The sequence below is a fragment of the Nerophis lumbriciformis genome, linkage group LG05 (genome assembly GCF_033978685.3).
Source record: "Nerophis lumbriciformis linkage group LG05, RoL_Nlum_v2.1, whole genome shotgun sequence".
NCBI classification, from domain to species: domain Eukaryota; kingdom Metazoa; phylum Chordata; class Actinopteri; order Syngnathiformes; family Syngnathidae; genus Nerophis; species Nerophis lumbriciformis.
The window spans coordinates 1,892,332-1,919,764 of record NC_084552.2 but is presented as its reverse complement, the minus strand read 5'-3'; the positions used below and the strand labels follow the sequence as shown (position 1 = coordinate 1,919,764).

Genomic DNA, 27,433 nt, shown 5'->3' with positions numbered 1-27,433 from the left:
GTGTCCACCAACGGGTTCTAGGATTACCGCCACGACAAGCACCAACTACCTTGCGGCCACAGCTCCAATCAGACAATATAGGATATCGGCAAAAAAGCCATGTAATTATAATAATAAGTAAACAAGTAAAGGGGTTTGAAAAGGAGTCGGAAAAACCAGGTTAAAAGGTAATGAATGTGTAATAGTAAAGCTTATTTGGTAACAAAGGAGTCCCTCCTTTCCAACATGTAAGGACAGAGGAAAGAAAACAGGAGTGCATTTTTCTGCCGTTATCTCAGCAAAGAAGGAGTTTCTTATCAAGACCCCGACAGTTCACAACAACTCCTCCCATCCCAGACGCGAACGCGGTTGAACTGATACGTTCCGTCACGGTATCGTTCCAGAACCGTAACATTAGTGCCACGAGTCGAGCGTTTAGACGCTTCAACGTGTCCGGAAAAATGTTCCATTTTGTAAAAAAAAAAAAAAAGTGTTGCTAAGCCCTGATGAACTTTGACTCATCTCTCGACTTAAGCTGACCTCAAAAGATAGGCCCGAACCCCCCACCCCCCCCCCGCCCCTCTTGGAAGAAGACAAGCCAGTTTAGCAAAACAATGAAGGCGACGCTTACTTACGTTGTTTTGCATCATCATGTTGGACTCCATGCAATCCAGGCCCCCGTCTTTGAAGCCCGATTCCAGACTGATGAGGCCGTCAATAACGTCGTCCATCGGGAACTGGGAAGGAAAAAAAAAGCAGTCATGAAATCCGAGCAGACCCCGTTTCCATATGAGTTGGGAAATTGTGTTAGATGTAAATATAAACGGAATGCAATGATTTGCAAATCAACCCATATTCAGTTGAATATGCTACAAAGACAACATATTTGATGTTCAAACTCCATCCATCCATCCATTTTCTACCGCTTATACCCTTCGGGGTCGCGGGGGGGGGGGGTGCTGGAGCCTATGCAAATAATAATTAACTTAGAAATAATCATTAAAGCATACTTGCCAACCCTCCCGGATTTTCCGGGAGACTCCCGAAATTCAGCGCATCTCCCGGGACAAATTTTCTCCCGAAATTCAGGCGGACCTGAGTGACGTGTCGACAGCCTGTTTTCACGTCCGCTTTTCCCACAATATAAACAGCGTGCCTGCCCAGTCACGTCATAACTGTAGAATGATGGAGGGCGAGTTCTTGGTTTCTTATGTGGGTTTATTGTTAGGCAGTTTCATTAACGTCCTCCCAGCGCCGCAACAACAGCAGTCACATTTTCGTCTACCGTAAAGCAGTTCGTCTGGCCGTAAACAGCGATGTTGTGACACTCTTAAACAGGACAATACTGCCATCTACTGGACACGCATGTGTGACAATAACATCTACGGCTTTTAGAAATGTGCAGTGCACAACTGCGCACACAACAAGGAGACGAAGCAGAATGCATCATCAGAGAAAAATAGTGACAGAGAATAGAACAAGGATGGACAACTCAACAATGAGTAGATGAGTGTTATGTGTGTGTATATGTGTAAATAAATGAACACTGAAATTCAAGTATTTATTTTATTTATATATATATATATATATATATATATATATATATATATATATATATATATATATATATATATATATATATATATATATATATATACATATATATATGTGTGTGTATATGTGTAAATAAATGAACACTGAAATTCATTTATTTTATTTATATATATATATATATATATTTATATATATACACATATATATATATATATATATATATATATATATGTGTGTATATATATATATATATATATATATATATATATATATATATATATATATATATATATATATATATAGCTAGAATTCACTGTAAGTCAAGTATTTCTTATATATATGTATATATATATATATATATATATAAATATATATATATATATATATATATATATATATATATATATATATATATATATAAAATACTCGACTTGGTGAAATATAGCTGTAAATATACTCCTCCCCTCTTAACCACAACCCCGCCCCAACCACGCCCCCCACCCCCAACCCCGTCTCCAGAAATCGGAGACGAAGCAGAATGCATCATCAGAGAAAAATAGTGACAGAGAATAGAACAAGGATGGACAACTCAACAATGAGTAGATGAGTGTTATGTGTGTGTATTTGTGTAAATAAATGAACACTGAAATTCAAGTATTTATTTTATTTATATATATATATATATATATATATATATATATATATATATATATATATATATATATATATATATATATATATATATATATATATATATATATATATATATATATGTCTTAATAAGGTTATCCAAAAAATAGTGCTCGATACCGTAGTAGAGCGCAATATATGTATGTGTGGGAAAAAAATCACAAGACTACTTCATCTCTACAGGCCTGTTTCATGAGGGGGTTCCCTCAATCATCAGGGAACCCCCTCATGAAACAGGCCTGTAGAGATGAAGTAGTCTTGTGATTTTTTTCCCACACATACATATATATATATATATATATATATATATATATATATATATATATATATATATATATATATATATATATATATATGTATATCATTTGCACCACGGGAGAACAAACCTAGCCACAGTCCAAGTCCTGACATTTATTCACGATCTTTTTACCGTTGGAATTTTTTTTAATTGTAATTTTGGTATTTTTGGAGACAAATTCGCGTAAGAATGGTATTTTTTTAACAATCTTTTTTAGAGTAGGACATTTTTTTTGTAATTTTTAACTTTTTTTCACGCGAATATTTGCAAAGACAAACAAACGTAAGAATGGTGGGGTTTTTTTTACGATCTTTTTACCGTTGTAATTTTTGTTGTTGTATTTTTGGTATTTCTGGAGGCAAATAGGCGTAAGAATGGTATTTTTTTGACGATCATTTTACCGTTGGAATTTTTTTTGGTTAATTTTCAACACCCTCGGATAAAATGACCTTACAAGTACATCATATTGGATTTTTTTTTTTTTCACGCAAATATTCACAGAGACAAATACGCCTAAGTATGGTATTTATTCACAATCATTTTACCGTTGACATTTATATATATGTGTGTGTATATGTGTAAATAAATGAACACTGAAATTCAAGTATTTATATATATATATATATATATATATATATATATATATATATATATATATATATATATATATATATATATATATATATATATATATATATATACGTATATAGCTAGAATTCACTGAAAGTCAAGTATTTCTTATATATATGTATATATATATATATATATATAAAATACTCGACTTGGTGAATTCTAGCTGTAAATATACTCCTCTCCTCTTAACCACGCCCCCGCCCCAACCACGCCCCCCACCCCCAACCCCGTCTCCAGAAATCGGAAACGAAGCAGAATGCATCATCAGAGAAAAATAGTGACAGAGAATAGAACAAGGATGGACAACTCAACAATGAGCAGATGAGTGTTATGTGTGTGTATATGTGTAAATAAATGAACACTGAAATTCAAGTATTTATTTTATTTATATATATATATATATATATATATATATATATATATATATATATATATATATATATATATATATATATATATATATATATATATATATATATATATAAAATAAATACTTGAATTTCAGTGTTCATTTATTTACACATATACACACACATATATATATATGTATATATATATATATATATATATGTATATATATATATATAAAATACTCGACTTGGTGAATTCTAGCTGTAAATATACTCCTCCCCTCTTAACCACGGCCCCCACCTCCACCCCGTCTCCAGAAATCGGAGGTCTCAAGGTTGGCAAGTATGCATTAAAGTTAATGATTATTTGCAAAACAAAAACAATGTTTATCAGTTTGAACATCAACTATGTTGTTTTTGTAGCATATTCAACTGAATATGGGTTGAAAATGATTTGCAAATCATTGTATTCCGCTTATATTTACATCTAACACAATTTCCCAACTCATATGGAAACGGGGGTTTGTACATTGCATGTCCGAAAAGGAGTAGGAGGAGGTTATTGATGCGGCTCATCAAAGATTGTGTTATCACAATAAAAGAATGTGGGAGGGCGATTGGCGGGAAGACGACTCATCGTTTTTTGTTTTTTTGACTCCAGACTGCAGTTTTTTTTTTGTTTTGTTTTTTCCTCGCCGCCGACAATTTCACTTCCTTACCTCGCTGTCATGGCCGCCCATGGTCATCAGGGTGACGGGGCTGTCGGGGTCGCTGCCGGGTTCGTTGACGGACGCCATGTGCCCGTTCCTCATGATGGGGGCGTGGGGGTGCGGCGGCGGCTGGGGCGGGTGCGGGACCGCCGACGAGGCCAGCTTGGAGCCGAGCGTCAGGTACTGCTTGACCTGCTGGTTCTGGCTCTGGTGGAGGTGGAACTTGGAGGTCTCCAGTTGGTTCTGAACCTGCGGCGAGGGAGCGCGAGACAGTTGGGAGGGTGACCGACGCAGCTGTGGCGAGAAGTGGCCGTGAGTCATAAAAAAATGACACATTTGAAAACGAGTTAAGTACTAATAAGCTCGAGTCAAATTCTTAATGAAGTAGCACAAAAATATAGCGGCTCTTACATTCGAAGCTCTTGTGGCGTCCCGCATGGTGAAGTAGCTGCAGTCAGATAAGTGTGGCATTCTCAGCCAAAGTCTTCAGCTTTGCCTTTAATTTACAGGTCCGGGTCCTCCTCTTACCGTCTCCTCAGTCGTGTCCCTTTTTATAAAAGGGCCCTAAGTGAACTAATTAGGCCCAAAGCTGGGGGTAAGCCTTTGTGTTGCCTAGCATGACAATCACTTCAAACAAGCCCACTGTCACATCACCCGGGGTTTGATCACTGCAGGACGTCTGCCTTTTAGCGTCTATCACTAATTCACCGGCACCGCCCCCTTTCTGAGCCGCCGGCCAATCGGCAGTCGGCTCCCAAGGTCCTCTTTTTGCCTGCTCCAGGGGTTGTGGCAGCACAATTGACCCTTGTTCTCCAATAGGGGTTTTAAATAACTCCACTCATGCCATTTTTAACCAGGCTGAGTTTAGAGCGATCGGTTTTGCAAAACACTAGCTATTTCCAGAGCGGGCCGCTATTCCACCTCAAACGTGACATCTTTTCAACTCAGAGTTAAGCACCTTCATAAAAGCATGTAAAATGCAAAAAAAAAAAATCAGTGTTCAAAAACAAAGGGAAAAAAAATACAAAAATTAGGGGTATTTTATTTGAACTAACCTCAATGAACCCCAAAATACCTTAAAATAAGTATATTCTCACTAATAACAAGTGCACTTTTCTTGGTAGAAAACCCGAGGTCGGGTCGCGGGGGCAGCAGCCTAAGCAGGGAAGCCCAGACTTCCCTCTCCCCAGCCACTTCGTCCAGCTCCTCCCGGGGGATCCCGAGGCGTTCCCAGGCCAGCCGGGAGACATAGTCTTCCCAGCGTGTCCTGGGTCTTCCCCGTGGCCTCCTACCGGTCGGACGTGCCCGAAACACCTTCCTAGGGAGGCGTTCGGGTGGCATCCTGACCAGATGCCCGAACCACCTCATCTGGCTCCTCTCCATGTGGAGGAGCAGCGGCTTTACTTTGAGCTCCCCCCGGATGACAGAGCTTCTCACCCTATCTCTAAGGGAGAGCCCCGCCACCCGGCGGAGGAAACTCATTTCGGCCGCTTGTACCCGTGATCTTGTCCTTTCGGTCATGACCCAAAGCTCATGACCATAGGTGAGGATGGGAACGTAGATCGACCGGTAAATCGAGAGCTTTGCCTTCCGGCTCAGCTCCTTCTTCACCACAACGGATCGATACAGCGTCCGCATTACTGAAGACGCCGCACCGATCCGCCTGTCGATCTCACGATCCACTCTTCCCCCACTCGTGAACAAGACTCCGAGGTACTTGAACTCCTCCACTTGGGGCAAGATCTCCTCCCCAACCCGGAGATGGCACTCCACCCTTTTCCGGGAGAGAACCATGGACTCGGACTTGGAGGTGCTGATTCCCATCCCAGTCGCTTCACACTCGGCTGCCAACCGATCCAGTGAGAGCTGAAGATCTTGGCCGGAGGAAGCCATCAGGACCACATCATCTGCAAATAGCAGAGACCTAATCCTGCAGCCACCAAACCAGATCCCCTCAACGCCTTGACTGCGCCTAGAATTCTGTCCATAAAGGTTATGAACAGAATCGGTGACAAAGGGCAGCCTTGGCGGAGTCCAACCCTCACTGGAAACGTGTCCGACTTACTGCCGGCAATGCGGACCAAGCTCTGACACTGATCATACAGGGAGCGAACTGCCACAATAAGACAGTCCGTTACCCCATACTCTCTGAGCACTCCCCACAGGACTTCCCGGGGTACACGGTCGAATGCCTTCTCCAAGTCCACAAAGCACATGTAGACTGGTTGGGCAAACTCCCATGCACCCTCAAGGACCCTGCCGAGAGTATAGAGCTGGTCCACAGTTCCACGACCAGGACGAAAACCACACTGTTCCTCCTGAATCCGAGGTTCGACTATCCGGCGTAGCCTCCTCTCCAGTACACCTGAATAGACCTTACCGGGAAGGCTGAGGAGTGTGATCCCACGACAGTTGGAACACACCCTCCGGTTCCCCTTCTTAAAGAGAGGAACCACCACCCCGGTCTGCCAATCCAGAGGTACCGCCCCCGATGTCCACGCGATGTTGCAGAGTCTTGTCAACCAAGACAGCCCCACAACATCCAGAGCCTTTTCGCTCAATATGTTGAAAAATATTCTTAAACAAGCAGCGTTGGTCGGGCCCGCGTATGTGGCAGGTGCTAGTCCTAAGTGTCCCAATACTTTTGTCCAGTTTTAGTAGTACGTGTCCCAATACTTTTGTCAAGTTGTAGTCCTAAGTGTCCCAATACATTTGTCCAGTGTAGGTGTCCCAATACTTTTTTCCAGTGGTAGTCCTAAGTGTCCCAATACTTTTGTCCGGTGGTAGTCATAAGTGTCCCAAGACTTTTGTCTAGTGTACCTACCTTGTCTGCATTGTGTGGGCACGTTGGTGCTTCCTGCTTTTAAGCAGCCATCTTAAAAAAACAGCAGCGCAGCAGCATCAGCGCAGCGGGTCTTTGAAGGGTCATAAAATCAAAACCGGAGCAGTTAGAAAAAAAGCGCTTCTGTCATTGTAATCACAAGGGTTCAATCTCTCTCCTGTGTTAGTTTGAAGGCGAAACGACAAACGCGCTCAGAGGAGATAGTTTTTGAAGGAAGGTGACCGGTTTTTACAAAAAATTTGTTTTGAAGGGGGAATAGCAAACTTCCTGTTGATTTTTGCTGGGGGTTGTCAACTTATGAAATGTAGGTCTAAGTGAGACCTACATAGAGGTTTTTGTTTCAAGTCTCTCCAACCTTCCCAGTGAGAGTTACAGGCAGTTTTGTCATTTTTTTCTTCCGAGGAGCAGTTTTTTCAGCGTTTTATTCAAAAATTGCGCTAGAGCGCAATTTTGAGATTTGGGGTTAAGTTTGTTTTTTTTTAGATCGCAATGTTTGCCAGTCCCGATGTGTGCGTTCAGTTTGGTGAGTTTTGAAGCATGTTAAAGGGGTCAAAATACAGCTCAAAGAGGCAAAAGTGACTGTTTTTAGTACTTTTTTGTCGTGAAGGGGGAATTGCCAACTTCCTGTTGATTTTTGCTGGGGCTTGTCAATTTATGAAATGTAGGTCTAAGTGAGACCTACATAGAGGTTTTTGTTTCATGTCTCTCCGACCTTCCCAGTGGGAGTTATAGGCAGTTTTGTCATTTTTTTCTTCCGAGGAGCAGTTTTTTTTGCGTTTTATTAAAAAATTGCAGTAGAGCGCAATTTTGAGATTTGGGGTTAAGTTTTTTTTTTTTTAGATCGCAATGTTTGCCAGTCCTGATGTGTGCGTTCAGTTTGGTGAGTTTTGAAGCATGTTAAAGGGGTCAAAATACAGCTCAAAGAGGCAAAAGTGACTGTTTTTAGTACTTTTTTGTCTTGAAGGGGGAATTGCCAACTCCCTGTTGATTTTTGCCCGAGAACATACCATTTTGAAATCTAGGTCTAAGTCACACCTACATAAATGTTTTTGTTTCATGTCTCTCCGACCTTCCTAGTGGGAGTTACAGGCAGTCTAGTTTGTTTTTTTTCTTAGGGGGCGCTAGAGCGCAATTTTGAGTTTTGGGGTTTAGTTTTTTGATAAAAAGTTTTGCCGTATATTACTGATGTGTGTGTAAAATGTGGTGAGTTTTGAAGTATGCTAAGGGGGTCAAATTACAGCGCAAAGTTGCGGAATAATAATAATAATAATAAAACCTTAGAAATTCAATAGGTCCTTATGTCCCATTGCAAAAGGACTCCTTCGGGAGTCCTTTTGCAATGGGCCATGCGGGCCCTAATAATAATAATAATAAAACCTTAGAAATTCAATAGGTCCTTATGTCCCATTGCATAAGGACTCCCTTTGGGAGTCCTTATACAATGGGCCATGCGGGCCCTAATAATAAAACCTTACAAATTCAATAGGTCCTTAAGTCCCATTGCATAAGGACTCCCTTTGGAGTTTTGCAACGGTTGATATTCTAGTTTCAAGCATGTTTTACTCAATATAGGTCATCAAATCACAGCAACAAGCTGTAATATCTTACTGAGACCATTTAGAACAAAAACACTTAAAACAAGTAAAACACTCTAACATAAAATGTGCTTAGTGAGAAGAATGATCTTATCAGACAGAAAATAAGCAAATATCAGCCTTATTTGAGATATGTGTATTGTGCTTTGATAGGTGAATGACACAAAGAACATGTTCTGAATTAGTCTGGCCCTCCATGACAGAGCCCAGCCAATCCATTCACAAAGAGCGTCACTCAGTCGGCAACGTCGCTTGACATGATGTTTTAACGCTTGAGCGCTAATGTGATATTTCAGGAAAAAATTGCATTATTTTCGCCACAAGAATGGCCGCTTTTCGGATGAATTTGAACGGGCTTGTTGCGTCAATAAGGGAGGCCCGAATGTGAGCAGAAACGCCTCCCTAATCAGCCGGTGAGTTTTTGTGCAAATATTTCAGCACTGACAAAAAGTTTGGGGTTAGCTGAAAAAGAGTTGTTTGTATTAATTGTATTTATTAAGAAATTGGCTAACACGGTGCTCTATGCAAAAGTGCATTTTATACCCTATGATAAATAGCTGGATAAATAAACGCTTAGATATTATTGTTATTGTTGTTATTTTTTATAATTATTGTAGTTAATGTCATGATTATTAGTCATAGATAGGTGTTATCATAAATTAAAATAAAACAATATTATATTATAATAATATTAGATTAATATTAGTAGTAGTAATATTGGTATTATAATAGAATTCTTGTTATCATCCTATTGGCATTATTAGGGCCCGCATGGCCCATTGCAAAAGGCTTCGGGAGTCCTTATGCAATGGGACATAAGGACCTATTGAATTTCGAAGGTTTTATTATTATTATTAGGGCCCGCATGGCCCATTGCAAAAGGACTCCCGAAGGGAGTCCTTATGCAATGGGACATAAGGACCTATTGAATTTCTAAGGTTTTATTATTATTATTATTATTATTATTATTCTTCCGCAACTTTGCGCTGTAATTTGACCCCCTTAGCATACTTCAAAACTCACCAAATTTTACACACACATCAGTAATTTACGGCAAAACTTTTTATCAAAAAACCAAACCCCAAAACTCAAAATTGCGCTCTAGTTATTATTATTATTATTATTATTATTCCGCAACTTTGCGCTGTAATTTGACCCCCTTAGCATACTTCAAAACTCACCAAATTTTACACACACATCAGTAATATACGGCAAAACCCCAAAACTCAAAATTGCGCTCTAGCGCCCCCTAGGGAAAAAAAAACTAGACTGCCTGTAACTCCCACTAGGAAGGTCGGAGAGACATGAAACAAAAACCTTTATGTAGGTCTGACTTAGACCTAGATTTCATAATAGTATATTCTCGGGCAAAAATCAACAGGAAGTTGGCAATTCCCCCTTCAAGACAAAAAAAGTACTAAAAACACTCACTTTTGCCTCTTTGAGCTGCAATTTGACCCCCTTAACATGCTTCAAAACTCACCAAACTGAACGCACACATCAGGACTGGCAAAAATTGCGATCTAATAAAAAACCTAACCCCAAATCTTAAAATTGTGCTCTAGCGCAATTTTTTAATGAAACGCACAAAAAACCGCTCCTCGGATGAAAAAACTGACAAAACTGCCTGTAACTCTCCCTGGGAAGGTCGGAGAGACATGAAACAAAAACCTCTATGTAGGTCTCATTTAGACCTACATTTCATAGATTAACAACCCTCAGCAAAAATCAAAAGGAAGTTTGCAATTTCCCCTTCAAAACAATTTTTTTTTTATAAACCGGTCACTTCTCTTCAAACATTATCTCCTTTGAGCGCGTTTGTCGTTTCAGCTTCAAACTAACAAAGAAGAGAGATTGAACCCTTTCAAATAAAAGTTATCGAAACAATTTTTCTAACTGCTCCGGTTTTGATTTTATGAGCCTTCAAAGAACCGCTGCGCTGCTGTTTTTTTTAAGATGGCAGCTTAAAAGCAGGAAGCACCAACGTGCCCACACAATGCAGACAAGGTAGGTACACTAGACAAAAGTCTTGGGACACTTCAGACTAAAAGTAGACAAAAGTATTGAGACACTTAGGACTAGCACCTGCCAAATACGCGGGCCCGACCAATGCTGCTTGCAGCTTTAATTAATATTTGTATTTGTTATAGTTATGTAGTTGCTGTCATAAGTTATTAGTAGCAGTAGTAAATAAAAAAAATAGTAGTAGTAAAAAAAAATTATGAGATTATTAAAAAGTATTTACTGTAATTGATGTCATGTTTAATGTTAGTACCCATAATACTTGTAGAACTAAATAAATTATATTGGATTAATAGTATTTATTTTTAAAAAATGGCTAACCCGAGGTTAGTTAAGGAAGACTATATGCAAAAGTGGATTATGACACAGAAAAATAAGGTATGGCATGTAAATTCATTAAATGTATCCAAATTTTATATAGTATGATAAATAGCTGGATAAATAAACACTTAGATATTATTGTTACTATTATTATTGTTATTTTTTTATTATTATTGTAGTTAATGCCATGATTAATAGTCATAAATAGGTTTTATCATACATTTAAAAAACACACTTAATATTATATTATAATAATATTAGATTAATATTAGTAGTAGTAATATTGGTATTATAATAGAATTCTTGTTATCATCATTATTTTTCCCTTTAGCATTATTAATATTTGTATTTGTTATAGTTATGTAGTTGCTGTCATAAGTTATTAGTAGCAGTAGTAAATAAAAAAAAAAGTAGTAGTAGTAAAAAAAAATTATGAGATTATTAAAAAGTATTTACTGTAATTGATGTCATGATTAATGTTAGTACCCATAGTACTTGTAGAACTAAATAAATTATATTGGATTAATAGTATTTATTAAAAAAAATGGCTAACCCGGTGCTAGTTAAGGAAGACTATACGCAAAAGTGGATTATGATACAGAAAAATAAGGTATGGCACGTAAATTCATTAAATGTATACAAATTTTATATAGTATGATAAATAGCTGGATAAATAAACGCTTAGATATTATTGTTACTATTATTATTATTGTTATTTTTTTATTATTATTGTAGTTAATGCCATGATTAATAGTCATAAATAGGTTTTATCATACATTTAAATAACACACTTAATATTATATTATAATAATATTAGATTAATATTAGTAGTAGTAATATTGGTATTATAATAGAATTCTTGTTATCATCATTATTTTTCCTATTAGCATTATTAATATTTGTATTTGTTATAGTTACGTAGTTGCTGTCATAAGTTATTAGTAGCAGTAGTAAATAAAAAAAAGTAGTAGTAGTTAAAAAAAAAATTATGAGATTATTAAAAAGTATTTACTGTAATTGATGTCATGATTCATGTTAGTACCCATAATACTTGTAGAACTAAATAAATTATATTGGATTAATAGTATTTATTAAAAAAATGGCTAACCCGGTGCTAGTTACGGAAGACTATACGCAAAAGTGGATTATGATACAGAAAAATAAGGTATGGCATGTAAATTCATTAAATGTATCCAAATTTTATATAGTATGATAAATAGCTGGATAAATAAACACTTAGATATTATTGTTACTATTATTATTATTGTTATTTTTTTATTATTATTGTAGTTAATGCCATGATTAATAGTCATAAATAGGTTTTATCATACATTTAAATAACACACTTAATATTATATTATAATAATATTAGATTAATATTAGTAGTAGTAATATTGGTATTATAATAGAATTCTTGTTATCATCATTATTTTTCCTATTAGCATTATTAATATTTGTATTTGTTATAGTTACGTAGTTGCTGTCATAAGTTATTAGTAGCAGTAGTAAATAAAAAAAAGTAGTAGTAGTAAAAAAAATTATGAGATTATTAAAAAGTATTTACTGTAATTGATGTCATGATTCATGTTAGTACCCATAGTACTTGTAGAACTAAATAAATTATATTGGATTAATAGTATTTATTAAAAAAAAATGGCTAACCCGGTGCTAGTTAAGGAAGACTATACGCAAAAGTGGATTATGATACAGAAAAATAAGGTATGGCACGTAAATTCATTAAATGTATCCAAATTTTATACCCTACGATAAATAGCTGGATAAATAAACGCTTAGATATTAGTGTTACTTTTATTATTGTTATTGTTGTTATTTTTTTATTATTATTGTAGTTAATGTCATGATTATTAGTCATAGATAGGTGGTATCATAAATTAAAATAAAACACTTAATATTATATTATAATAATATTAGATTAATATTAGTAGTAGTAATATTGGTATTATAATAGAATTCTTGTTATCATCATTATTTTTCCTATTAGCATTATTAATATTTGTATTTGTTATAGTTACGTAGTTGCTGTCATAAGTTATTAGTAGCAGTAGTAAATAAAAAAAAGTAGTAGTAGTAAAAAAAGAATTATGAGATTATTAAAATAATTTTAAATTATTACAATTAAAAATTAATGTTAGTACCCATAATACTTGTAGAACTAAATATATTATATTGGATTAATAGTATTTATTTAAAAAATGGCTAACCCGGTGCTAGTTAAGGAAGACTATACGCAAAAGTGGATTATGATACAGAAAAATAAGGTATGGCACGTAAATTCATTAAATGTATACAAATTTTATACCCTATGATAAATAGCTGGATAAATAAACGCTTAGATATTATTGTTACTATTATTATTATTGTTATTTTTTTTATTATTATTGTAGTTAATGCCATGATTAATAGTCATAAATAGGTTTTATCATACATTTAAATAACACACTTAATATTATATTCTAATAATATTAGATTAATATTAGTAGTAGTAATATTGGTATTATAATAGAATTCTTGTTATCATCATTATTTTTCCTATTAGCATTATTAATATTTGTATTTGTTATAGTTATGTAGTTGCTGTCATAAGTTATTAGTAGCAGTAGTAAATAAAAAAAAAAGTAGTAGTAGTAAAAAAAAATTATGAGATTATTAAAATAATTTTAAATTATTACAATTAAAAAGTATTTACTGTAATTGATGTCATGATTAATGTTAGTACCCATAATACTTGTAGAACTAAATAAATTTTATTGGATTAATAGTATTTATTTTAAAAAAAAATGGCTAACCCGAGGCTAGTTAAGGAAGACTATATGCAAAAGTGGATTATGACACAGAAAAATAAGGTATGGCACGTAAATTCATTAAATGTATACAAATTTTATATAGTATGATAAATAGCTGGATAAATAAACGCTTACATATTATTGTTACTATTATTATTATTGTTATTTTTTTATTATTATTGTAGTTAATGCCATGATTAATAGTCATAAATAGGTTTTATCATACATTTAAATAACACACTTAATATTATATTATAATAATATTAGATTAATATTAGTAGTAGTAATATTGGTATTATAATAGAATTCTTGTTATCATTATTTTTCCTATTAGCATTATTAATATTTGTATTTGTTATAGTTACGTAGTTGCTGTCATAAGCTATTAGTAGCAGTAGTAAATAAAAAAAAGTAGTAGTAGTAAAAAAAAAAAAATTATGAGATTATTAAAATAATTTTAAATTATTACAATTAAAAAGTATTTACTGTAATTGATGTCATGATTAATGTTAGTACCCATAATACTTGTAGAACTAAATAAATTATATTGGATTAATAGTATTTATTAAAAAAAATGGCTAACCCGGTGCTAGTTAAGGAAGACTATATGCAAAAGTGGATTATGACACAGAAAAATAAGGTATGGCATGTAAATTCATTAAATGTATCCAAATTTTATATAGTATGATAAATAGCTGGATAAATAAACGCTTGGATATTATTGTTACTATTATTATTATTGTTATTTTTTAATTATTATTGTAGTTAATGCCATGATTAATAGTCATAAATAGGTTTTATCATACATTTAAATAACACACTTAATATTATATTATAATAATATTAGATTAATAATAGTAGTAGTAATATTGGTATTATAATAGAATTCTTGTTATCATCATTATTTTTCCTATTAGCATTATTAATATTTGTATTTGTTATAGTTATGTAGTTGCTGTCATAAGTTATTAGTAGCAGTAGTAAATAAAAAAAAGTAGTAGTAGTAAAAAAAAATTATGAGATTATTAAAAAGTATTTACTGTAATTGATGTCATGATTCATGTTAGTACCCATAGTACTTGTAGAACTAAATAAATTATATTGGATTAATAGTATTTATTTAAAAAAAATGGGTAACCCGGTGCTAGTTAAGGAAGACTATACGCAAAAGTGGATTATGATACAGAAAAATAAGGTATGGCATGTAAATTCATTAAATGTATACAAATTTTATATAGTATGATAAATAGCTGGATAAATAAACGCTTAGATATTATTGTTACTATTATTATTATTGTTTTTTTTTTTTATTATTATTGTAGTTAATGCCATGATTAATAGTCATAAATAGGTTCTATCATACATTTAAATAACACACTTAATATTATATTATAATAATATTAGATTAATATTAGTAGTAGTAATATTGGTATTATAATAGAATTCTTGTTATCATCCTATTGGCATTATTAATATTTGTATTTGTTATAGTTACGTAGTTGCTGTCATAACTTATTAGTAGCAGTAGTAAATAAAAAAAAAAGTAGTAGTAGTAAAAAAAAAAATGAGATTATTAAAAAGTATTTACTGTAATTTATGTCATGATTAATGTTAGTACCCATAATACTTGTAGAACTGAATAAATTATATTGGATTAATAGTATTTATTAAAAAAAATGGCTAACCCGGTGCTAGTTAAGGAAGACTATACGCAAAAGTGGATTATGATACAGAAAAATAAGGTATGGCACGTAAATTCATTAAATGTATACACATTTTACACCGTATGATAAATAGCTGGATAAATAAACGCTTAGATATTATTGTTACTATTATTATTGTTATTGTTGTTATTTTTTATTATTATTGTAGTTAATGTCATGATTCTTAGTCATAGATAGGTGTTATCATAAATTAAAATAAAACACTTAATATTATATTATAATAATATTAGATTAATATTAGTAGTTGTAATATTGGTATTATAATAGAATTCTTGTTATCATCATTATTTTTCCTATTAGCATTATTAATATTTGTATTTGTTATAGTTATGTAGTTGCTGTCATAAGTTATTAGTAGCAGTAGTAAATAAAAAAAAGTAGTAGTAGTAGTAAAAAAAAAAATTATGAGATTATTAAAATAATTTTAAATTATTACAATTAAAAAGTATTTACTGTAATGATTAATGTTAGTACCCATAATACTTGTAGAACTAAATAAATTATATTGGATTAATAGTATTTATTAAAAAAAATGGCTAACCCGAGGCTAGTTAAGGAAGATATTAATAATCGGATAAAAGAGACAAACTACATATATATATAAAAATAAAAATTAGATCCAACGACTAAATTAAACGCCAACTATTTTTATAATCGATTTTAATCGATTTAATCGAACGAGTTTCTGTTTCCAGCGCTCAAATAAAAGCGATGCTGGCACAAAAAAAAGCACACAATTCCCTTTCTGAGCGTATTGACCATGCAGGCCTGCACCTAACTGAGAAGGACCTGTCCACAATACTCAGTTTGTCAGACTTACTGAGAGCTCCTATCTGCCCGATTGGCTCCAAACAAGATGCCAGTTGTTAGCCAGTCTCGATTTTTTTTTTCCAGCCAAGGGGCACAGCGTCATCGACTTGTGTGTTTGTGATAGCGCACTGTTCTGGTTTCACTTTGCCATTTGCGCTACTGTAAATGCCGGAGACGCGCTTGTTATCCACTTAAAGGAATCTGATTAGATTTGAGGGGTTACGGTGCTTCAGTCGCTGAAGCCCAAGTCTACAATGGCGAGCCTGTGCATGTGTGAAGAGGACATGCCGGAGCATTACCAATGCCCTCCAAACACACGCACGCAAACACACAGACACAGCAATGACATAAGAATGCAATCAATCCAGGCCCCAAGTTTGGGATTTTTTTGTGTCGTTTGAGACACTTGAGTGTTTCTCTTTGGGGATGCTGAGCTGTGCAGGCACCTGCTGCAACAACGAGGCAATGTTTGACACTGCTGAGGTCGCGGGTTCTCCTCCAGTTTTTGCACACGTTTGTTTTTCCCTGACCTGCAGACGACAAACCTCCGTCTCACAGAGCAGTGTTTTTCATCCTTTTTTTTGAGCCAAGGCACATTTTTTGCGTTGAAAAAACCCGGAGGCACACCACCAGCAGAAATCATTAAAAAAACGGAACTCAGTTGAGAGTAAAAAGTCGTTGTCGCAAGTGTTGGATATGACTTTAAAGCATAACCAAGCATGGATCACTATAGCTCTTGTCTCACAGTAGGTGTACTGTCACCACCTGTCACATCACGCCATGATTTATTTTGAGTTTTTTTGCTGTTTTCCTGTGTGTAGTCTTTCAGTTCTTCATTATTGTCAAAAAAAGGAATTTCCTGCAGCTTGTTCGTCATTTTTGTACAGTTGTTGAACTTTTTGTGCGATTTTCTACTAAATTCTCAAAGAATTGTGTCGAATAAAATACAAAACCAGTGAAGTCGGCATGTTGTGTAAATCGTAAATACCGTATTTTCCGCACTATAAGGCGCACCTAAAAACCACAAATTTTCTCAAAAGCTGACAGTGCGCCTTATAACCCGGTGCGCTTTATATATGGATAAATATTAAGATTCATTTTCATAAGGTTTCGGTCTCGTAACTTCGGTAAACAGCCGCCATCTTTTTTCCCGGTAGAACAGGAAGCGCTTCTTCTTCTACGCAAGCAACCGCCAAGGTAAGCACCCGCCCCCATAGAACAGGAAGCGCTTCTTCTTCTACTGTAAGCAACCACCCGCCCGCGTAGAAGAAGAAGAAGAAGCGCGCGGATATTACGTTTCATTTCCTTTGTGTGTTTACATCTGTAAAGACCACAAAATGTCTCCTACTAAGCGACAGGTTTCCGGTTCATGAAAAGACGCAATCTCTCCATCCGCACACGGACTACTATTTCACAGCAACTGCCTAAAGACTTTCAAGAAAAGCTGGCTACTTTCCGTGCATATTGTAAAAACAAGATAGCTGAAAAAAAGATCCGGCCAGAGAACATTATCAACATGGACGAGGTTCCACTGACTTTTGATATTCCTGTGAACCGCACTGTGGATACAACGGGAGCACGTACGGTGAATATTCGCACCACAGGGAATGAGAAGTCATCCTTCACTGTGGTTCTAGCTTGCCATGCTAATGGCCAGAAACTTCCACCCATGGTGATATTCAAAAGGAAGACCTTGCCAAAAGAGACCTTTCCAGCCGGCGTCATCATAAAAGCTAACTCGAAGGGATGGATGAAGAAAAGATGAGCGAGTGGTTAAGGTAAGTTTACGCGAAGAGGCCGGGTGGCTTTTTTCACGCAGCTCCGTCCATGTTGATATACGACTCCATGCGCGCCCACATCACGCTGGTTTTTAATATACCGTATTTTCCGCACCATAAGGCGCCCTGGGTTATAAGCCGCGCCTTCAATGAACGGCATATTTCAAAACTTTGTCCACCTATAAGCCGCCCCGTGTTATAAGCCGCATCTAACTGCGCTAAAGGGAATGTCAAAAAAACAGTCAGATAGGTCAGTCAAACTTTAATAATATATTAAAAACCAGCGTGATGTGGGCGCGCATGGAGTCGTATATCAACATGGACGGAGCTGCGTGAAAAAAGCCACCCGGCCTCTTCGCGTAAACTTACCTTAACCACTCGCTCATCTTTTCTTCATCCATCCATCCCTTCGAGTTAGCTTTTATGATGACGCCGGCTGGAAAGGTCTCTTTTGGCAAGGTCTTCCTTTTGAATATCACCATGGGTGGAAGTTTCTGGCCATTAGCATGGCAAGCTAGAACCACAGTGAAGGATGACTTCTCATTCCCTGTGGTGCGAATATTCACCGTACGTGCTCCCGTTGTATCCACAGTGCGGTTCACAGGAATATCAAAAGTCAGTGGAACCTCGTCCATGTTGATAATGTTCTCTGGCCGGATCTTTTTTTCAGCTATCTTGTTTTTACAATATGCACGGAAAGTAGCCAGCTTTTCTTGAAAGTCTTTAGGCAGTTGCTGTGAAATAGTAGTCCGTGTGCGGATGGAGAGATTGCGTCTTTTCATGAACCGGAAACCTGTCGCTTAGTAGGAGCCATTTTGTGGTCTTTACAGATGTAAACACACAAAGGAAATGAAACGTAATATCCGCGCGCTTCTTCTTCTTCTACGGGGGAGGGTGGTTGCTTACAGTAGAAGAAGAAGCGCTTCCTCTTCTATGGGGGCGGGTGCTTACCTTGGCGGTTGCTTGCCGTAGAAGAAGAAGCGCTTCCTCTTCTACGGGGAAAAAAGATGGCGGCTGTTTACCGTAGTTGCGAGACCGAAACTTTATGAAAATGAATCTTAATATTAATCCATATATAAAGCGCACCGGGTTATAAGCCGCACTGTCAGCTTTTGAGTAAATTTGTGGTTTTTAGGTGCGGCTAATAGTGCGGAAAATACGGTAGCTCTTGTCTCAAAGTAGGTGTACTGTCACTATTTTGAGTTTTTTGCTGTTTTCCTGTGTGTAGTCTTTCAGTTCTTCTCCTATTTTGGTGGGTTTTTTTGTTTTTTTTTGATAACTTCCTGTCGCAGTTTCATGTCTTCCTTTGAGCGATATTTCCCGCATCTACTTTGTTTTAGCCATCAAGAATATTTCAGTTGTTTTTAATCCTTCTTTGTGGGGACATTGTTGATTGTCATGTCATGTTCGGATGTACACTGTGGACGCCGTCTTTGCTCCACAGTAAGTCTTTGCTGTCGTCCAGCGTTCTGTTTTTGTTTACTTTGTAGCCAGTTCAGTTTTAGTTTCGTTCTGCATAGCCATCCCTAAGCTTCAATGCCTTTTCTTAGGGGCACTCACCTTTTGTTTATTTTTGGTTTAAGCCAGGGGTCGGCAACCTTTACCAGCCAAAGAGCCATTTTGACCAGTTTCACAAATTATAGAAGACAATGGGAGCCGCAAAAATGTTTTGAAATTTTAAATGCAATAACACTGCATACAAAGTTTTTTTTTTGCTTTGTGCTATGTATAAACCAGGGGTCTCAGACACGCTGCTTACACCTTTATGTGAAATTTGAAAGCTGGTGCGGCGCGCGGGTTTTAAGTGAATGGCGTTTGTCAGCGTCATGCGTGCCACGGCTCCAGCACCGGCAACAACACACTCTTGTTGTTGTTATGCTCCGCTCGCGGTGCTTTGATGAGGTCATCAAGCGTTGCCAGTAAACCTCTCATGCTGCAGTCGGCAACTCCAGTGTTGAAAGTGGGAGACGGAAACCAATACCGATAATTTCCGATATTACATTTTAAAGCATTTATCGGCCGATATATTATCGGACATCTCTAGTCTGGATGCTTCTTTTCCTCTTTTGTCCGGAGGACACGACGTCCACAGTTTCCAAAAACAATTTGAAATGTGGACTCGTCAGACCACAAAACGCTTTTCCACTTTGCATCAGTCCATCTTAGATGAGCTCGGGCCCAGCGAAGCCGGCGGCATTTCTGGGTGTTGTTGATAAATGGCTTTCGCTTTGCATAGTAGAGTTTTAACTTGCACTTACAGATGTAGCCACCAACTGTAGTTACTGACAAGTGGTTTTCTGAAGTGTTCCTGAGCCCATGTGGTGATATCCTTTACACACCGATGTCGCTTTTTCATGCAGTGATTTCTCCAGATTCTCTGAACCTTTTGATGATATTACGGACCGTAGATGGTGAAATGCCTGAATTCCTTGCAACAGCTCATTGAGAAATGTTGTTCTTAAACTGTTCAACAATTTGCTCACGCATTTGTTGACAAAGTGGTGACCCTTTGCCCCATTCTTGTTTGTGAATGACTGAGCATTTCATGGAAGCTGCTTTTATACCCAATCATGGCACCCACCTGTTCCCAATTAGCCTGTTCACCTGTGGGATGTTCCCAATAAGTGTTTGATGAGAATTACTCAACTTTCGCAGTCTTTTTTTGCCACTTGTGCCAGCTTTTTTGAAACATGTTGCCGGAATCAAATTCCAAATGAGCTAATATTTGCATAAAATAACCAAGTTTACCAGTTATCTTGTCTTTGCAGTCTATTCAATTGAATATAAGTTGAAAAGGATTTGCAAATCACTATATTCTGTTTTTATGTACGATTTACACAACACGCCGACTTCACTGGTTTTGTATTTTATTCGACACAATTCTTTGAGAATTTAGTAGAAAATCGCACAAAAAGTTCAACAACTGTACAAAAATGACGAACAAGCTTCAGGAAATTCCTTTTTTTGACAATAATGCAGAATAATGCAGTATTTACGATTTACACTACATGCCGACTTCACTGGTTTTGTATTTTATTCGACACAATTCTTTGAGAATTTAGTAGAAAATCGCACAAAAAGTTCAACAACTGTACAAAAATGACGAACAAGCTTCAGGAAATTCCTTTTTTTGACAATAATGCAGAATAATGCAGTATTTACGATTTACACTACATGCCGACTTCACTGGTTTTGTATTTTATTCGACACAATTCTTTGAGAATTTAGTAGAAAATCGCACAAAAAGTTCAACAACTGTACAAAAATGACGAACAAGCTGCAGGAAATTGCTTTTTTTGACAATAATGCAGAATAATGCAGTATTTACGATTCACACAACATGCCGACTTCACTGGTTTTGTATTTTATTCGACACAATTCTTTGAGAATTTAGTAGAAAATCGCACAAAAAGTTCAACAACTGTACAAAAATGACGAACAAGCTGCAGGAAATTCCTTTTTTTGACAATAATGCAGAATAATGCAGTATTTACCATTTACACAACATGCCGACTTCACTGGTTTTGTATTTTATTCGACACAATTCTTTGAGAATTTAGTAGAAAATCGCACAAAAAGTTCAACAACTGTACAAAAATGACGAATAAGCTGCAGGAAATTCCTTTTTTTGACAATAATGCAGAATAATGCAGTATTTACGATTCACACAACATGCCGACTTCACTGGTTTTGTATTTTATTCGACACAATTCTTTGAGAATTTAGTAGAAAATCGCACAAAAAGTTCAACAACTGTACAAAAATGAGGAACAAGCTGCAGGAAATTCCTTTTTTTGACAATAATGCAGAATAATGCAGTATTTACGATTCACACAACATGCCGACTTCACTGGTTTTGTATTTTATTCGACACAATTCTTTGAGAATTTAGTAGAAAATCGCACAAAAAGTTCAACAACTGTACAAAAATGAGGAACAAGCTGCAGGAAATTCCTTTTTTTGACAATAATGCAGAATAATGCAGTATTTACGATTTACACAACATGCCGACTTCACTGGTTTTGTATTTTATTCGACACAATTCTTTGAGAATTTAGTAGAAAATCGCACAAAAAGTTCAACAACTGTACAAAAATGAGGAACAAGCTGCAGGAAATTCCTTTTTTTGACAATAATGCAGAATAATGCAGTATTTACGATTCACACAACATGCCGACTTCACTGGTTTTGTATTTTATTCGACACAATTCTTTGAGAATTTAGTAGAAAATCGCACAAAAAGTTCAACAACTGTACAAAAATGACGAACAAGCTGCAGGAAATTGCTTTTTTTGACAATAATGCAGAATAATGCAGTATTTACGATTCACACAACATGCCGACTTCACTGGTTTTGTATTTTATTCGACACAATTCTTTGAGAATTTAGTAGAAAATCGCACAAAAAGTTCAACAACTGTACAAAAATGACGAACAAGCTGCAGGAAATTCCTTTTTTTGACAATAATGCAGAATAATGCAGTATTTACCATTTACACAACATGCCGACTTCACTGGTTTTGTATTTTATTCGACACAATTCTTTGAGAATTTAGTAGAAAATCGCACAAAAAGTTCAACAACTGTACAAAAATGACGAATAAGCTGCAGGAAATTCCTTTTTTTGACAATAATGCAGAATAATGCAGTATTTACGATTCACACAACATGCCGACTTCACTGGTTTTGTATTTTATTCGACACAATTCTTTGAGAATTTAGTAGAAAATCGCACAAAAAGTTCAACAACTGTACAAAAATGAGGAACAAGCTGCAGGAAATTCCTTTTTTTGACAATAATGCAGAATAATGCAGTATTTACGATTCACACAACATGCCGACTTCACTTGTTTTGTATTTTATTCGACACAATTCTTTGAGAATTTAGTACAAAATCGCACAAAAAGTTCAACAACTGTACAAAAATGACGAACAAGCTGCAGGAAATTCCTTTTTTTGACAATAATGCAGAATAATGCAGTATTTACGATTCACACAACATGCCGACTTCACTGGTTTTGTATTTTATTCGACACAATTCTTTGAGAATTTAGTAGAAAATCGCACAAAAAGTTCAACAACTGTACAAAAATGAGGAACAAGCTGCAGGAAATTCCTTTTTTTGACAATAATGCAGAATAATGCAGTATTTACGATTCACACAACATGCCGACTTCACTGGTTTTGTATTTTATTCGACACAATTCTTTGAGAATTTAGTAGAAAATCGCACAAAAAGTTCAACAACTGTACAAAAATGACGAACAAGCTGCAGGAAATTCCTTTTTTTGACAATAATGCAGAATAATGCAGTATTTACGATTTACACAACATGCCGACTTCACTGGTTTTGTATTTTATTCGACACAATTCTTTGAGAATTTAGTAGAAAATCGCACAAAAAGTTCAACAACTGTACAGAAATGAGGAACAAGCTGCAGGAAATTCCCTTTTTTTGACAATAATGCAGAATAATGCAGTATTTACCATTTACACAACATGCCGACTTCACTGGTTTTGTATTTTATTCGACACAATTCTTTGAGAATTTAGTAGAAAATCGCACAAAAAGTTCAACAACTGTACAAAATTGACGAACAAGCTGCAGGAAATTCCTTTTTTTGACAATAATGCAGAATAATGCAGTATTTACGATTCACACAACATGCCGACTTCACTGGTTTTGTATTTTATTCGACACAATTCTTTGAGAATTTTGTAGAAAATCGCACAAAAGGTTCAACAACTGTACAAAAATGACGAACAAGCTGCAGGAAATTCCTTTTTTTGACAATAATGCAGAATAATGCAGTATTTACCATTTACACAACATGCCGACTTCACTGGTTTTGTATTTTATTCGACACAATTCTTTGAGAATTTAGTAGAAAATCGCACAAAAAGTTCAAAAACTGTACAAAAATGACGAACAAGCTGCAGGAAATTCCTTTTTTTGACAATAATGCAGAATAATGCAGTATTTACGATTCACACAACATGCCGACTTCACTGGTTTTGTATTTTATTCGACACAATTCTTTGAGAATTTAGTAGAAAATCGCACAAAAAGTTCAACAACTGTACAAAAATGACGAACAAGCTGCAGGAAATTCCTTTTTTTGACAATAATGCAGAATAATGCAGTATTTACGATTTACACAACATGCCGACTTCACTGGTTTTGTATTTTATTCGACACAATTCTTTGAGAATTTAGTAGAAAATCGCACAAAAAGTTCAACAACTGTACAGAAATGAGGAACAAGCTGCAGGAAATTCCCTTTTTTTGACAATAATGCAGAATAATGCAGTATTTACCATTTACACAACATGCCGACTTCACTGGTTTTGTATTTTATTCGACACAATTCTTTGAGAATTTAGTAGAAAATCGCACAAAAAGTTCAACAACTGTACAAAATTGACGAACAAGCTGCAGGAAATTCCTTTTTTTGACAATAATGCAGAATAATGCAGTATTTACGATTCACACAACATGCCGACTTCACTGGTTTTGTATTTTATTCGACACAATTCTTTGAGAATTTTGTAGAAAATCGCACAAAAGGTTCAACAACTGTACAAAAATGACGAACAAGCTGCAGGAAATTCCTTTTTTTGACAATAATGCAGAATAATGCAGTATTTACCATTTACACAACATGCCGACTTCACTGGTTTTGTATTTTATTCGACACAATTCTTTGAGAATTTAGTAGAAAATCGCACAAAAAGTTCAAAAACTGTACAAAAATGACGAACAAGCTGCAGGAAATTCCTTTTTTTGACAATAATGCAGAATAATGCAGTATTTACCATTTACACAACATGCCGACTTCACTGGTTTTGTATTTTATTCGACACAATTCTTTGAGAATTTAGTAGAAAATCGCACAAAAAGTTCAACAACTGTACAAAAATGACGAACAAGCTGCAGGAAATTCCTTTTTTTGACAATAATGCAGAATAATGCAGTATTTACGATTTACACAACATGCCGACTTCACTGGTTTTGTATTTTATTCGACACAATTCTTTGAGAATTTAGTAGAAAATCGCACAAAAAGTTCAAAAACTGTACAAAAATGACGAACAAGCTGCAGGAAATTCCTTTTTTTGACAATAATGCAGAATAATGCAGTATTTACCATTTACACAACATGCCGACTTCACTGGTTTTGTATTTTATTCGACACAATTCTTTGAGAATTTAGTAGAAAATCGCACAAAAAGTTCAACAACTGTACAAAAATGACGAACAAGCTGCAGGAAATTCCTTTTTTTGACAATAATGCAGAATAATGCAGTATTTACGATTCACACAACATGCCGACTTCACTGGTTTTGTATTTTATTCGACACAATTCTTTGAGAATTTAGTAGAAAATCGCACAAAAAGTTCAACAACTGTACAAAAATGAGGAACAAGCTGCAGGAAATTCCTTTTTTTGACAATAATGCAACGCTTTGCCTTGATTCTATAATTACAGTAATTTAAATGCAGATGGGAATCTCCCTCGTTGTGAAACATTGCAAAAATGGTCTGAATGAACTTTTTACTCTACAAATATGGCTGAAACTGCTACACAACAAAAAACGTGTCGATGAGGAAAAATACAAATTGTACATCTGTATGTTTTATGTGATGATTATAGGTCATTTTTATTTCATGCACTATTTCTATAATATTTCAATTTGTTATGTTATTTTGTTGAAGCAAGGCAAGTAATTCCCACAAGTAGTGTTAACTAAATTCGACAGATTTTGCTTACTTTTTGTATCATTTCATAAGGAGGCCCTTTATTTTACTATCATTATTATACATATTTTATTATTACTATTTATAATCATTATGTATCATTGGTCTGTTGTTTTCAAATAACCTCAGATGTAGTTAAATTCTACTAATTGAAGTCACTTCTGACACAAAATCGTATTAATATTTTATAACCGGGTCCTTCATTTAATTGTCATCATTACTGATAGTAGTAGTACTATACAGTACATATTTGATTATATATTATTATTATATATTGTTTTGTTTTTTTTAAAATAACCCCTGAAGTAGTGTTACATTTGACTAATTATGTTTACTTTTTTGCACATAACCAGATTTTTTTTAAAAGAGGGTAATTTATGTTATTGTCATGGTTATAATTTCTATCATTAGTAGTAGTTTACCTATTTGTTATTATTATTATTATTAAATTATTATATGTTGGGGGTTTTTTAGTAACAAGTCACAAGTATACATTTTTCTTTTTTATACTTTATTATAGCATAGGATTTACCGAATGCAAAACATGTATTAGACATAGTTGAAAAAAAAACAACTTTGGCCCAAAAAGTCTGCAAAATTAGTAGAAATTAACACAATTTTGGGGTTACTTAAAAAAATAAAAAATACATTAAAATGATTCAATAATATTAATGGTATTTATGTCATATGTATACTACTTATACAATAAAAAATTTGAGTCAAATAAAATGTTGGTACTTTTATAAAATATGTGCAAAAAGTTAACAAAATTAGTAGAATTTACTTTGTTGACTTTTTAAAAGTCAACAAAAGTAAAAGTAAACAAAATTAGTAGAATTTAGTTTTGTTGACTTTTTACACATTTTTTATAAAAGTACTAACATTTTATTTTACTCTAATTGTTATTATATAAGTAGTATACATATGACATAAATACCATTCATATTATTGAATAATTTTAATTTATTTTTTAAGTAACCCCAAAATTGTGTTAAATTCTACTAATTGAAGTCTACTTATCAAGACGCTGATGCATAACCAGATTTTTTTTTAAAAGAGGGTAATTTATGTTATTGTTTTGGTTATAATTTTTATCATTAGTAGTATTTTACCTATTTGTTGTTATTATTATAATTAATTTATTATATGTTGGGGGTTTTTTAGTAACAAGTCACAAGTATACATTTTTCTTTGTTATACTTTATTATAGCATATGATTTACCGAATGCAAAACATGTATTAGACATAGTTGGGAAAAAAAAGAACTTTGACCAAAAAAGTCTGCAAAATTAGTAGAAATTAACACAATTTTGGGGTTACTTAAAAAAATAAAAAATACATTAAATGATTCAATAATATTAATGGTATTTATGCCATATGTATACTACTTTTAAAATAAAAATTTGAGTCAAATAAAATGTTAGCACTTTTATAAAAAATGTGCAAAAAGTAAACACAATTAGTAGAATTTACTTTTGTTGTAAATTTTTCTTTTTTATACTTTATTATAGCATAAGATTTACCGAATGCAAAACATGTATTAGACATATTTGAAAAAAACAAC

At 34.7% G+C, this 27,433-nt stretch overlaps 1 protein-coding gene across 6 annotated transcripts in view; it reads right to left on the bottom strand.

The window, feature by feature from the left end:
- tfec (transcription factor EC) overlaps positions 1–27,433 on the bottom strand; it is a 78,838-nt gene that overhangs the window by 35,521 nt on the left and 15,884 nt on the right. For 2 of the 6 annotated variants that reach the window (XM_061961449.2, XM_061961452.2), the window contains exons 1-3: positions 4,626–5,141; positions 4,224–4,508; positions 615–716 (exon numbers count right to left, since the gene is read on the bottom strand). In XM_061961449.2, coding sequence (XP_061817433.1) covers positions 615–716; positions 4,224–4,508; positions 4,626–4,685 — 447 coding nt within the window. In that variant the 5' untranslated portion in view covers positions 4,686–5,141. Of the gene's footprint in view, positions 1–614; positions 717–4,223; positions 4,509–4,625; positions 5,142–27,433 lie in introns of those variants that run through there. The other 4 variants (XM_061961451.2, XM_061961454.2, XM_061961450.2 and 1 more) reach the window with 2 other exon arrangements.